The sequence below is a fragment of the Borostomias antarcticus genome, assembly GCF_949987555.1.
Source record: "Borostomias antarcticus genome assembly, chromosome: 3".
Lineage (NCBI taxonomy): Eukaryota > Metazoa > Chordata > Actinopteri > Stomiiformes > Stomiidae > Borostomias > Borostomias antarcticus.
Window position 1 is genome coordinate 10676976 of NC_140236.1, and position 14612 is coordinate 10691587.

General features: G+C 42.0%; 1 protein-coding gene across 1 annotated transcript; it reads left to right on the forward strand.

Annotated features, from left to right (window-relative positions):
* Positions 1-2192: 2192 nt before the first annotated feature.
* On the forward strand, positions 2193-13005 carry igsf21b (immunoglobin superfamily, member 21b; the record flags this gene model as incomplete). The annotated part of the gene is made up of 9 exons (XM_084436005.1): positions 2193-2253; positions 6571-6683; positions 8188-8309; positions 8718-8836; positions 9017-9132; positions 9234-9744; positions 10925-11025; positions 12442-12634; positions 12926-13005. The coding sequence occupies 9 exons, from the start codon at positions 2193-2195 to the stop codon at positions 13003-13005; spliced, it is 1416 nt and encodes a 471-aa protein (XP_084292131.1).
* Positions 13006-14612: the final 1607 nt, after the last annotated feature.

Genomic DNA, 14612 nt, shown 5'->3' on the forward strand with positions numbered 1-14612 from the left:
TTGAGTTGGCAAAAATGCCAGCGTCATGCACACTACCCAGCCATTTGACAACACTTGTCTAGTTTAATACATCCATGTTGTACATTCAAATAATGTTTCCTCTTTCTGTTGCTGTAGTCTGGATGTAGCTAGAGGTTGTTTTGGATCAGGCTAACCACTGGTAGTCAAGGCATCAACGTTTTAAAAAGTCTCAGTTTCCACCCATTCACACTACAGCGCAATCCGGAGTATTCAAACTAAAACTGGGTCAGCAGAATTTTCAAAAGTCTGCGCTTTTGGGGCTTGAAAACGCCGGAGCAGTGTGGACACTAGCCCTAAACGTACCAAAGGTTATGTGTTTAAAAACGAAACCGTATTAGTGAAAACATGGCCTAAGAGGAACTGATAATGGCCGGATTTCCCGAACGAGTTAAGAAGCACTTAACTCCAAAGTACTTCTTAACTCCCATACAAAGGGTTGCTTAAGAAGGGTTCCTTAAGAAGGTTCTTTAGGAAACTCCGAGAACGTGATCTTGCATGGCACGCATGAGAGAAGGGACAAGTGGTTAGGAAGTGATGGTCAAATTGGAATCCATTCTTAGCTCCTGGAGGGGCTTATCAAATACGATTTCTGCCTTGTCACTCTAATTGTGTCATACATAAACTCTGTCAATCTGTGTAATTGACAAAGGAAGAGACTGGTGATGATCATTTACAGATGACAAGCTACAGGGGAATATTCATTATCTTATGTATAGACTTATGTGTCGTGGAAAAAAGGGAATTCTACTCACTGTACTGTTCATCCTGATCACATCTGCAGTGCATCAGAATACTGTGTATCGTATTATTGTTTTGTGAAAAAAATGTTGTGAATAACTTATTTTCCATGTCAATATTCCTAAAGATGTGAAGTAAAGCTGATATATGATAGAATGAACGTCACAGGCCACATAGGCCACCTCCATATTTTTGATGGTACTGTACATTTCACACTGCGTCACTTTCCCTTTAAAATAAAATACATTTCCCTCCTAGTTTGCTCTTTTTGAAATATAGATTCCTGTGGTGGGAAAGCTTGGATTGCAATTTTACCATGGTCATGTAACAGCTCGTATTTGTTGATATACTATTCCACCTTTATTTTTATGTATTTTATTGTGAGAAACATCTAATTTCTTCTCATTTGTATTGATTTAAATTATAACAGAAAGTTCAAAGGAGGCCTTTTGTGGATCTCTACATCATTGTGTCCACTGTGCTGTTACTGTGAGTCACTCTCTACATGATTGTGTCCACTGTGCTGTTGCTGTGGGTCACTGAAACCACTCAGCACATATGAGATGAGACTGTATAAAGCTGCAGTGTGTAATTTCTGCTGTATGAGTCTGCTACGAGCTAGCAATGAGGATTTTTTTTTTTTTTATCCAACCAACTTCAGTCTCATGGTTTGTGGGTCTGGGTACCCAAGGCCATAGCGGTATGCCCTGTGAGCACGAGCACAGGCTTTAAACCAGGTGTGGCCAGGTCTTCAAGCTTTAATTTATGCTCTGGTTTCCACCCACCTCAAATTGTAATAAGAATTATAATTGTTGTAACAGTCTACAAAGACGCAGAGAGAGCCAGAGAGCTCCATCAACTAATCCTCAATTTATCATAGTAATAATAAAGCAATATTTAAACGTTTAAGATCTTATGAAAACCGTACAAATTGCAGCATTTAAGTCATTTGATAAACATTTGCAGCAACCCAGACACTGATTATTGCGTCTAAGTTAATGCTAAATCATACAGTAGCCAAATTCCATGATTCAGTGTGTGCATGTACTGTGTGGGCGCGCATGCGCGCGCGTGTGTCACAGTGAGAGTATGTGTGTGTGTGTGTGTGTGTGTGTGTGTGAGAGAGAGAGAGAGAGAGAGAGAGAGAGAGAGAGAGAGAACCGACCTACAGTAGGGAGTAAGGGATAGGGAGAAATCTATTCAAAGCAAATCTGTTGCCACATATTCCTCACACGGTGTCATTCTAGATGCTATAATGAATGGGAGAAAACTATGTAACCGCAAGCTCAATATAAATTGTATTCGCTGCAATATAGCATGAAGCTTTCCGAATGGGGATGCGAGTCCGACCCCGTGCCCCGGGCACGGTGGATCATACATCATCGGTGTCTGGAGGCAGATGGAGCGTCAACTTGACCTCAAAACGGAGGAAGATGAGTGGTGCTTTTTCTCTGTGTCTACTCGTGTGTGCAGATTTCTTGAATTTAGCAGTTGGTAAGTCCATATTTTGGTGTTTAGATACTTGTTAATAATGATAATGTTCTTGTTTTATTAATTTATTCTACAGCATATGGCCTTGAAAGTTTCTGTATGAAAGTTGTGAACATTGCAATTGATGACAGACGGACCTTATAGCCTATTGGTTTAATGCTGTTTTGGATCTAGTTTGTTTTACATATTTTTTGGAACTTGTAAATTAATTAACGAGGCCGTCTAGGTTTAGCTGCTGGCTGCAGCTCATTGCATTTCACACGTAGGCTACAACGTCTGAAGCAATTGATTCTTATCGGAGTCGCACTAGCCAAAACGGCCATGCTCGGTCCCCGACCACATTAATCCGTGTGAATCGAATTTTAATATCAAAGAGTTCTTAATGCGAAACATGTTCGATATAATCGGAAATTATTTTTGATTTGGGGTGGGTGGGGGGGGGGGGGGGGGGCTATGAGGCTCTGATGTCCTATCCAACCCAGGTTGCTGTGATTGATTATCTGGGGGATAAACGCGTTTGTTTGGCTCTGACCCATTTCGCAAAAGTAATCTGTACACTAAAATGATTAAATGTTCCAGGTGTCCCAAGGCTGTTGGGCTGGGAAAAAATACCAGCAAACCAAACATTCAGAGCAATATTTGTGTAATTATCAAACATAAAGTGGAATCATGATCTCTTTAGTAGCCTATGCATGTAGGGGAGTAGGCTAATAGATAATAAAATGTGTGTGTGTGTGTGTGTGTGCGTTTGCGCACGCACGCGTGTGTCAGAGACATGAAGAGACATGAAAATTATTCTTCAAGTAGCCTACAATACATGCTCTAAGCAAAGCGTTCTTCAAAATCAGCTTTACTAGAATACATCTTAACATTCAAGTTTCAATGTAGTTTTATTTGTGACGTGCACAGTAATACAATAATGACACATGCAGTGAAATGAAAGGGAGGGAGCTCTACTCAATCACTGCACACGGTAGCTCAGCCTCAACCCATGCTGACAAGCTGCACATGCATATCTTGCCAATGCTAAGAACCAAGTCTGACAATTCTTGAATGAAGCTCTACTTCTTGTACAAAAAAGGGATTTAGAGCAATCAGCAGAGCGGGGTTACAGCTCAGCTGTGCTGGGTAACACAATATGTGATGCTTTCAGCATCAATCATCTGCTTGAAACAGCCTGTCCGCTCAAGGTGGGTCCTGTCAATCATCAGAAGGAGGTGGACCCCCAGTGTGTACATTGGAGAGCATATTTCGTGTTGATGGGCGGCTTCTATTCATCAGTGACCATGATGCGTGACTGCTTTAAAATATTCCTTCTTTCAAGCCGCTGTCTCGCGGTAGGCTACTATCATCTGGCGAGCCTGGGCTCTGTTTGGACGAGGCAGCCACTGTCCTCCATATCTATCTGTGAGAAGAGCACAAACAGCAGACAGCTGGGCCTCAGATAAGGATTGAACCTGATCCTCCAAAGGAGGCGATCAATGGAGTAAGAATGATGTATGTGTTCTACTGAGTCTGTGGGACAACAAGCCAGAAACGACTGATTGTGAGGAGAGAGTTCTGTTCCACTGTTATTTTAAAACAACAGGTGCACAGTGAACCTGTCGTCCCCCACCCATGATAACCTGACGTGCCAGATGGTTTGCTCCGTTGGGGACCGGGCCTTCAGTGTTGTCGCCCCCACACTCTGGAACTCTCTCCCTCCCGATGTCTGAAATTCCACCTCTCTGGACACTTTCAAATCCACCCTCAAAAGTCACCTGTTTAATGTTGCCTTCAATTTTTAATTCCACTCTACACACACCTGGTCTCCATTAGTTTATTGTTTATTGTCCCTTCTTACTGTTCTGTCTGATTTGTGCTTTCTTTGTCGTTTGTTGATGATTTCCTGATATGTTTGTAAAGTGACCTTGGGTCCCATGAAAGGCGCTATATCAAATAAAGTTATTATTATTATTATTATTATTATTATTATTATTATTATTATTATTATTATTATATGCACAGCCATCTGGGAGCTCTGTTGGAAACTGAAAAAGGGAAGGCACTTTCAAAAATACTTATCAGGTGCTTGGATGAACCATCTGTCTATCACAGCCTATCAAAAACAATCAACTTTTATTGTCATAAAGTGAGACAGCACACAGTGATGAGGTGGCAACGCTGAAACACACACAGAAATGACAGTAGCCTCCACCAATGAAATTCTTCTGCTCTTCACAGAGCAGTGTGCACCTGGGAACTAATCCAAGTGCTCCTATCCGTCCGAGCACTAGGATTGGTTGACGGACAGCATTAGCAATCTGTTCCTCTGCATGTTTTTCCTATTGGGTTCTTTTATGGGGGAAACCCTTGCAAACACAGGGAGAACATGCAAACTCCACACAGAAAGGCCCCGGCGACAGTACGTGAGCGAATTTGGGGTTTAGTGTCAGCGTTCAATTGCCAGGATTTGAACACCAGTATTTTGCATGAAGTGTCCCAGACCCATAGAAAGATCTGCAGTATGCAGTAACGTAGTTAACATATAGCTTAGCCTACATAGTATATCAGCGAAAGAACTTTCAAATTTAGAAAGTGGACAGGTTCTGAGTATAACAGACCTACCTTTACTGAGACACCAAGCATAGTTTTTTTTATGTAGGCCTACAAAGCAAAATGTACTTGGCAATGGGAAAAATGAGTTGTGGTGAATGCCCCTCTCTCTGCCATCTTGAAATTGATCAAATCGACAAATCATCGTATGCTGTCTTTCATGACCATGCGCGTCATTATGCGAGTTCAGGTAGGTCGGTCAAGAAATTGGCAGTCATGGAAGAAGTATCCTATTGTATGCACTGTATTCAAGCTTTATTTATACTAGAAATTATGGTGGCGGGGTGTTGTGCCAAATAATTCCAACTCTGTGGCAGAATCTGACTCCCCTTCCCTATCTTTGAGACGCCAAGACGCCAAATCGCTGATCTTTGATCATGTCACACTACAAGGCTTTTCATCGTTCCCTTTCATAATCGGATCCGACGCTGGACACTTTGTCGGTGACAAAAAATCGGCCCAAAATCGGCCTGAATTCGTGTAGTGTTTCTGGGCCATTAGTTATTAACAACCTATAGGGAGACATGCACCACACATAATTTCAGACCAATCAGACTTACAGTGTATAAGCAGAAATATTTTAGGGCTATAGGTTTTGCCACACCAAAAAATCCACCATGGCAGACTATGGGTTTGAGGCAAATTTGTTCCCCATGAGGAAAGACACAAGTACCTGGTTTCATGTTGAATCAGTTACTGTAGCGCTACCTATGGACAAATCATGGTCACATGGTTACTAATAGTCTCAGTTTCGACCTGGTAATCTATAGCATTTTTGGTTGTGGGGTTGCTGAGATATTCATCCATCGGACATTTCTGTCATTATTATTTATATTAAGATATATTTTTGCCTTCAGTATTTGAACACACTTTATAGTTAAGGGTCAAAGAAGTGCACCCCCCCCCCCTCCCTGACATGAGTATGTTCACATGCCAATCTAGTTCTCTCCTCCCATATTCTATCCGGAGCAGGGTGGCAGTTTTGAATGGCTAGTCTGTGGATCAACAGCTGGAAGGGGATTAAGGGGAAGACATGGAAAACATAATCGTGGGTGGGTGACGTCACAGTGTAGAGGCCAGTGTTGTTTAATGCCTCCGAGCTCCTAGCCCACACTGGCTGTACTGAGATCATCCCCGGCCATGACACTTAGTGGCCTGATGACCAACACGGTGGAGTCAAAGGTCACTGTGTATAGTTACATAATCCTACAAGCATCATCAGAGCTAGGGCTTGATATACTCTTAATATTTAAATCAAGTGAAGTTCTTTGAAATTCTTCCTGTCACAACATGAGCCATATGAATGGAAATACACCAATAACACTCTGAGAGAAAGTGTTTAGACACTGAGTCTATATCCTCAAATGCTGTGCAGCGGAGAGATTAAGGCTTTTAAAAGCTTTTGACTCTTACAGGCTCAGTGTTTGCGTGCATGCTCAGAGGTCATTCTAATGGCAGGAATAAAGCATCATCCATCAAACCATCATCATGCAACTGGTGCCAGTGTAAATTTGGCATGGTTTGGTTGTGTAGATGATCCAGCTGTTACTGGAGAAATATTTGCACGAGTTGCTATACATTTGAGTCTTACAGTTATATAAAACCAGTGTGTAATGAATTGCGAAGAAAATGTTAAGTTTTGAGTGCAGTTCAAGACTTTATACACAGTCTTATATGAGTGTGATTGAACACATTCAAATGTTTTTTGTTGTTGTGGAACACCAGGTTATTTAACCGTCGCCATCGAGCCCCTTCCTCCCGTCGTCATCGGAGACACAGTGACGCTCAAGTGCAATTTCAGGACCGACGGCAACCTGCGTGAGATCGTGTGGTTCCGGGTGAGCGGGTTAACGTGACATGGTGAACGTGACAGAGTGAACATGACATGGTGAACGTGACAGGGTGAAGGTGACATGGTGAATGTGACATGGTGAATGTGACCGGGTGAATGTGACATGGTGACAGGGTACTTGATGACTCAGTCCTCTGAAGTGTCATGACAAGTCCCTCAGGATACAGTTATAGAGCTACTTGTGATTAGTAGTGATGATAAGATAAGTATGATGTGATTATTGGGGATGACACGCTGTTATATGAAGTACTCTATCATGATTTTATTACCACTTGAGTTACTTGGTTCCAGGTTTGATGATGCTGGATGACTTCCTCCATCAAGCTATGTATTATGATGGACGGGTCTGTTATGATTATTCAATACTTCATAGAATGTGCTTCAAGTAAAGTGTCGTCCCTGTTTATCCATGTATAAAAATGTACCAAACATGTTTTTGCAGCTAACAGCCCTTCAGTGTTAATTTTGACAGCAAATTTTGATTTAGTTTTAGTCAGTCTTTTGACTAAAATTCTATTTAGTTTTAGTTATATTTTAGTCATCTGAATTGTTTTAGTTAAGTCTAGTTTTAGTTGACTAAATAGCATTAAGATTTTAGTTGACTAAATCTACAGTAGATTTAGTCAACTAAAATCAAATGGGTTTAGTATTTAGTATATATTTAGTATATAGTATATGAAGAGTAATGCATTATTTAACCATTTCTCAACTCATACAGTATACTCCTGGAGGAAACATCTATGATGGACAAAGCTATTGAATTAAATTTCTATGCGCTCTTCTAAGTTCAGGGTTTTTCAGCATGAGCCATGGCTTTCATAGAAATCGCAGCATTCTGATTGGATCTCTTCCCAAATCGTCCCTCCCTAACATGTTCGTCTAGCTTTTATTTGACGAAAATGTCAAAAGATTCCGTCATAGTTTTTGTCATCATAAATTTGTTTTTATTTAGTTAGCACTACACTGCCCATTTATTGTGTTTGTTCTTGACAATTCAATTCAAAGCTGTCCTCAAAAGAGGACTATTATCTGCTATTTCCACAGCAAGGTCGTTCACTTCTGTGGAGAAGGCTTGTAGACCTAATAGGTTCCTTCAGTTCAAGCTCTCATTAATTGCACTCTGTCACCACTGTAAGTGTGTGTAGTACTAGCAATGTAGCCTGAGATCCATTATTTGACAGTTCTCATTTAATTCATTACCCCTCTATAAAGTGGTTCAAGTGCAGCCATACAGTACATCATTGATCAAAAGTGCCCAAAAAAAGTAATTACATTACCTTACATTACATGCATTTGGAAGACGCTTGTATCTAAAGCAACTTACAAAAATTGCAAGTCTTGAAAGAATTAGAAAAGAATATTAATTGTATTTCCACGGAAAGTGTGTGCGATATGAGCATAGAAACAACGACTGTATTGTACTGATGACTGTACAAAACAATGACTGTATTGAAGTGATGTCGAGTTAGAGTGCTTCACCCATTGCACAGGTGACAGATGGGAGTGGAGCCAAGCAGAAGATTTTCACCTACGATGCCATGTACAACACCAACTACTCCCACATGGAAGATAAACGCAAACAAGAGGACCTGGTGTACCAGTCAACTGTCCGGTGAGATGATTGACTTGCAACCTCAAATGCAGAACATTCACGTTTTCACTTAAACACTTCACGATGATAGACTTATCCCTCTCTGCAATGTTGAAGTGCCTTGAGCACTTTGAAGAGCACTGGCTCTCCAAATCCAATCACATGTCTGTGATCTATGTCTCTGTGTTGATAGGCTCCCTGAGTGTTTGTGATCTGTTTGTGTCTGTGTCTCAGTGTGTTGATAGGCTCCCTGAGTGTTTGTGATCTGTATGTCTCTGTGTGCTGATAGGCTCCCTGAGTGTTTGTGACCTGTATGTCTCTGTGTGCTGATAGGCTCCCTGAGTGTTTGTGACCTGTATGTCTCTGTGTGCTGATAGGCTCCCTGAGTGTTTGTGATCTGTATGTGTCTGTGTCTTTGTGTCCTGGTAGGCTCCCTGAGGTCCAGATGGAGGACGATGGACCCTATGAGTGTCACGTAGGGATCTACGACAGGGCATCTAGGGACAGGGTGGTCTTAGCGTCTGGGAGTATCATGCTCCCTGTCATGGGTAAGAGTCAAGAGAATGAGGGGTGATGGACTGCAAATGCTCTTTCAAGGTCCATCTTCATTTTCTGTCCTTCCTAAAACTATGTAAAAAAAAAAACAACAACAACAAAAACGAGCCCCTAGCTGAATGACGTATAGATAGAATAGATTGTCCAACTTCACTTGCTGTTTTTCTCCATAGTACCTCCCAAGTCCATCTCTGTAGTGGCCGCAGACAGCCTAGCTCCATTCAGTCGCTATGAAGCCCAGAACTTCACTCTGGTCTGCATTGTAACTGGAGGGAAGCCGGCTCCTCTGGTGAGTAAGGCAGCCCACTGTCCCTACCCACGACCACCAGGCTATGCGTAGTGTAGAACATTAAGTCCTGATGTTCCTTGGTTCCCCGGTTCCCCGGTCAGGTCCACTTCAAGCGGGACGGAGAGCTAATAGAGGTGGTTCCACCAGCCCAGTCCTTCTCTGCGATGGGGGACGAGAGCAAGAGCAGAGAGGGCCCAGCAGGACTACGGGGGTCGCGACCTGTCGCCGGCGGAGATCTGGACGACACCAAGCTCCAGAAGTCCCTCCCCCTGCCGGAGCAGGGCAAGCCGGAGAGGCAGGACCAGGATAGCCCTGGGGCGGGGGAACCGGGGAGAAGAGAACCCGGGGTTCCTGGCAAAGACCCGGACCCCAACCCCACCACGGAGGTCATCCCGGAAACGGTGGTGAGTCGAGAGTTCCCACGCTGGGTCCAGAGCTCTGATCCCCTCTACTATTTCCAGCACCAGCGGCAGGCGGCCCGGGACGGCACCATGGAGGTGCGCGCCCTGCTCACCTGGAGCCTCAACCCCCAGCTGGACAACGACGCTCTGTTCAGTTGCGAGGTCAAACACCCAGCCCTGTCCATGCCCATGCAGGCTGAGGTCACACTCGGTGAGTAGTACCAGTCTAGACATTACTTATTTAAAATAGTAGCCGGTTATGTTAGCTTGTGAACTACAAAAGTAATTTCCTGGTAAATCAGAGCGTGCACCCACCACATGCCCCAAAGTTTTGAACATATGTTTGTCAGTCTTTTACTTTCTGGCGTAAACCTCCAGAAAGCAGACAGCACACTTATAATGGAAAGTAATTCCTTGTTGAGCACCTCAGTTTGCTGGTAAAAGCCTGCACTTACAGTACATAGCTTGAAATACAGTAGCTCTGTAGTGGGCATGCAGCCTTTGTACATTATGAAACTATAAAACTTGAATTAAGCCTCATAAAAGTTCTAGGGCTGCACCATTATGAGAACTTAATGTTTCTACAGAAGTACACTGTAACAACAGATAAACAGGTGCCTGAAGCAAAGTAACCCCCTGACTTTTTCTAGCTCTGTGACATTGAACATTCCTGGTTCGCAGCATCAGTACGAGCCCAGAGCTTCTATATTCACTGAGGGAACATCTCCTTAAGCCTACATGACCTTAACAGACTCGCAGAGTATCATCACTACTGAGAGTATCGTCGCTACTGTAGCCCAGTAATGAACAGCTGCCATCGTTTGATTATGTCTGGTAACTCAAATAATGGAGATAATCCTCAGATTTGCGTTTGATCAGAGACGCTATCACTCCCAACCACGTCTGGAAATGCATGACAACCGACAAAAACATGCATGCTTAAGAAGCCGTAGGAATCCAATAATTAATTTTACAGCATAAACCTCATGTCAGTAATTATGACTGTATTAATTCAATAATACATATTTACTCTTTAGTCTCCAGAGGAAAATTCTGGTCCAGCTTAAAAACATGAACACTATAAACACATTAAAATACACAAACAAACAAGTAAGTGATCATCACGCTAACAAAGTCCATGAGTAATACATAATAATAATAATAATAAATAGATCAGAGATATTGTAGATTGATCATATGAGGATACGCATATCAAAAACAGCTATTTCTATAAAACCTCTCACATACAAAATGGATTTTGAAACTGAATGCTTTTTTGTAGTACACAGAGAACTGACTCAAGTTGTCAAAAGAATAAGGCCTCTAAAGACTATTGTAAAGCAAGACAGACCTACTGTATTCTAAAAGGGATTCTTTCTCTTCCTCTGTAGCGGCCCCTCGGGGCCCCAAACTGTTGATGAGCCCCAGCAGAGCCAAGGTAGGAGACACTGTTCGAATCACGGTCCAGGGATTCCAGGTCGGATCATCTGGGGTAAGTGTCAGAGAAACCGTGCATTCTTACAAACGTTGGTTTCTGCTCATTGAAAGCATGGAAGCAGAAGCCTTTAAACTAAGCTGTCAACTAACTAAGCTGCCAACGTATATTTGAATGATAACATTTTCATTTTCCACACAAAAATGCAGTTCAAACAGCCACTTAGGCCATATTGATATAAATGTGAAGTCCAAAGCCTTGATTTCTGAGGAATATTTTCATGTGTCCAAGCATTTGCCTTGATGGAAATGGGATTCAGTCTTAATGGGATCCAATTGATCTAAGTTGTACATGAGAAGGCATTTGCTTAATTAAAAGTATAACAGCTTGAGAGCTCACTTACTGTACCCTTAACCAATAGATAGACAGTGATCAGTTATCCACCAGATGTTTCTATACTCTAGAACTATATTTAGATACTGCTGGGATCATGTTGAGCCTACTAAAATGCATGATGAATCCATGTAGTGATGGATGATCAGTATAATCACTCAATACTTTATTTGCCTTAATGTTGTTATATTGATGCTTACACTTTAGAATAACTACCCCTTATAAATAGTTAATAGATCATCCCCAAACTGTTAGTTAATGAGTTATTAATGATGAGTTAAATGTTTGTTAATAGTTGGTTAGTGATTTACAAGTATCCCTTATAAATAGTCAATAGATCATCCACAAACTATTAGTTAAAGCAACCCAACGTACGATGTGATATTTTTGCAATTTGGCGCCCACAGTGTTAGTAAATGAGGAATAGTTGCTTTAACTATAGAATAATATCCCAAAAAGGTCTATAACCCATGAACAGAGTATTATCAAATATATTAACTGACCTTTTACAGATGAGTTGATAATAATTACTTACTAATTTTCAAATATAAAATAACATTTGTAAACACTAGCAAATGTGGAATCATTGCAACTTTAGAATAGCGTTCCAATATGGTCTATAAACTATTGGCGGGTCTTAACAAATATATTTACTAACCTTTAGATAATGATTTGTTACTTCTAAACATGTATTAATTTGTGTGTAGATGGGTCCCTTGGTGGAAGGCTAGATGGGGCCAACTGTAGGTATATCAACTATTAACAAATACTTAACTAGTGATTAGTAAGTAGTTTACTAATCGTTTGGCAGTTACAGTATGAGATACAGTGTCAGTTTCAAATACTTTCATGTTCTTAGTCCTTTAGAATTGGATCAAAGGCATCATTCTCTGGTAATTTTAAGTCTTTCTGGAGGGGGTTCCAGGCAAAGAGACCAGCAAATGTAAAAGCTCTTTTGCCCAGCTCAGTGTGAACACGTAGAACAGTCATCTGCAGAATACTGTATGTGGTAAGCACAGGCTAGACTACAACTAGACAGTAAAGGTGTTTTTTGTATTCTCCTCCACCTCCCTGCTACAGAACGAGGTGTTCCCTGAGCCTCTGTTTACCTGGACCAAGGTTGGGGGGCCTCTGCTAGACGGCAGAGCGATGCATGATGGGAGGGAGCTGGTGCTGGAGCGAGTACCGGCTGAGCTCAACGGCTCCATGTTCCGCTGCACTGCCCAGAACCCTCTGGGCTCCACGGACACACACACACGCCTCATAGTGTTTGGTGAGTGAGTGAGTGAGTGAGTGAGTGAGTGAGTGTGTGTGGGGGGGGGGGGGGTCACATCACAATGGTTGTTTTTATGAGTCTATCCCCCTACGGCTTCATGACATCCCATAATAGTGACTTCAAATTCTCTGTTTTAAACAGAAAACCCAAGACTTAATACGGGGAGGCGGATATTTCCTGGTGAGAATCTAGTAGATATGTGTCTGAGATTAAGAAGGAGTTGTAAGAGATGGATGTAAGTAAATCAGATAAAGTCAGTGAAGGTGAAGTCTTCTCTCTCGTCGTCAGCTGTGGCGGCGTGCTGTCGGGAGACCCCGGGGCTGAGTTCCATACTGCTGCTGCTGGCCCTCACGCTGGAGATGACCTGATCTGGAAACCCAGGCCCGTATGCTGAACTGAACTCCCCAATCAATCCCTGACCCCGCCCCACCAGAGAGAGTTCCCTCCTGCCGATAAGAAGGCAAGGTGAAGCAGTCGCCATTGTAGTTGGAACCTTGTATCCTGTCAGATCTGGCCGTGTTGAACCAAACGGGGGGAATGGGTTAGGAGTTGATATGGAATTCAGCATCTTTCCCCATCTACAGATTCCACCACTCTTTGACTGCTTTTTTACTGTGTTGTCATACCGCCTCGCGGATTAACTGTACTGTAGCTGGCCTAGTGTTGTCTGAGCTCTCAGCATTAATAGTTCAAAGGTTTGTTTGCACAAAATGTGAACAGCGTGCCTGTCCTTGAAAAGACAACTATTGTTACTAGAGTCTTCTGAATAAATGCACCCCACTCCATCTAGTCAATATCCTGTGAATAGTTTTCCAATGAAACTGTGGTATTTTCATGGCAGCAGAGAGGCTGACAGTTGTGTTTTTGTCAGCCTCTCTGAGACTGTGTGGGCTGGCCCACACTAGATGTCCTTTCCCATCTTTATGTGTTATTTGAAGGACAGGAAATGCACTGCATCACAAAGTCTTTGTAATTTGGAAATTGAGTATTAGAGGTTATCTGTAGCATAATCCTGGAGCCGGCAGCAACATTTCACTGTGACTGTACACCATACATTACATGTGACAAATAAAAGGAATCTTGATAAAAGTAATCTTGGTCCTTGAATAAAGAGTGAATAGAACATGGATGTAAAATCACCGAGGGGGGGGGGGGGGGGTCTTTATTACTAAAGACTGATGCTTTAGTTTGGGGAAATATTATTTGAGATGCCATGTTGTTATGTGTGAATTATTACGTACAGATCTTGTGTACAAGTCAGTGATCATAACAGATACAGCACATACCATCTTTTCTGTGGAACAGCATCAGAGCAGTGTTGAACTGCTGTCTTACCATCAATGCGAACTACAGTCAGTGTTATGTCGCCCTCTAGTGAATGCTTTCTTAAATTGTACCTTCTCATTTGAAAAGTAAGCCAATACGTGCTCAACTCAGTCTTTAGAGTCTTTACGACCAGGTGCTCGATCCTCATAAATGTAGATGAAAGAAAGAAAATAGGCAGCACTCCAAATTTTCTAATATTCTTTATTTGCCAAATGGAAGTTTCGGGTAGAGCCCTTCTTCGGCATGCAATGATAATCTAACCAGTTCACACACACAGGTGTGGTAATTATAGGCACTGTTATCGACAACAGTTGTATTACAATTCACAGGAATAACAAAGAAAAACCCCAAGAAAGCATAAGAAATGATGCAGCATAATGCACTGTAGCCTACATATAATGAAAATTGTGTAAACTGCATTTCACAAAAAACAAGCAAATTAAATCTCCTCATTTAGACCATTCGGATGAGGGTACCTAGGGAGTGTATCCAATATGTTTCCCTCCGAAAAAGAATTCTATCTCTGTTTCCACCTCTCTGTGGTCCAGACCATCAAGATGGCTGTTCAATAATACATTATCATATCCCCTTATTTTGAAACTATTGCCTTCTCATTTAAAAACATGCATCACAACAAGGGTTTAATGCA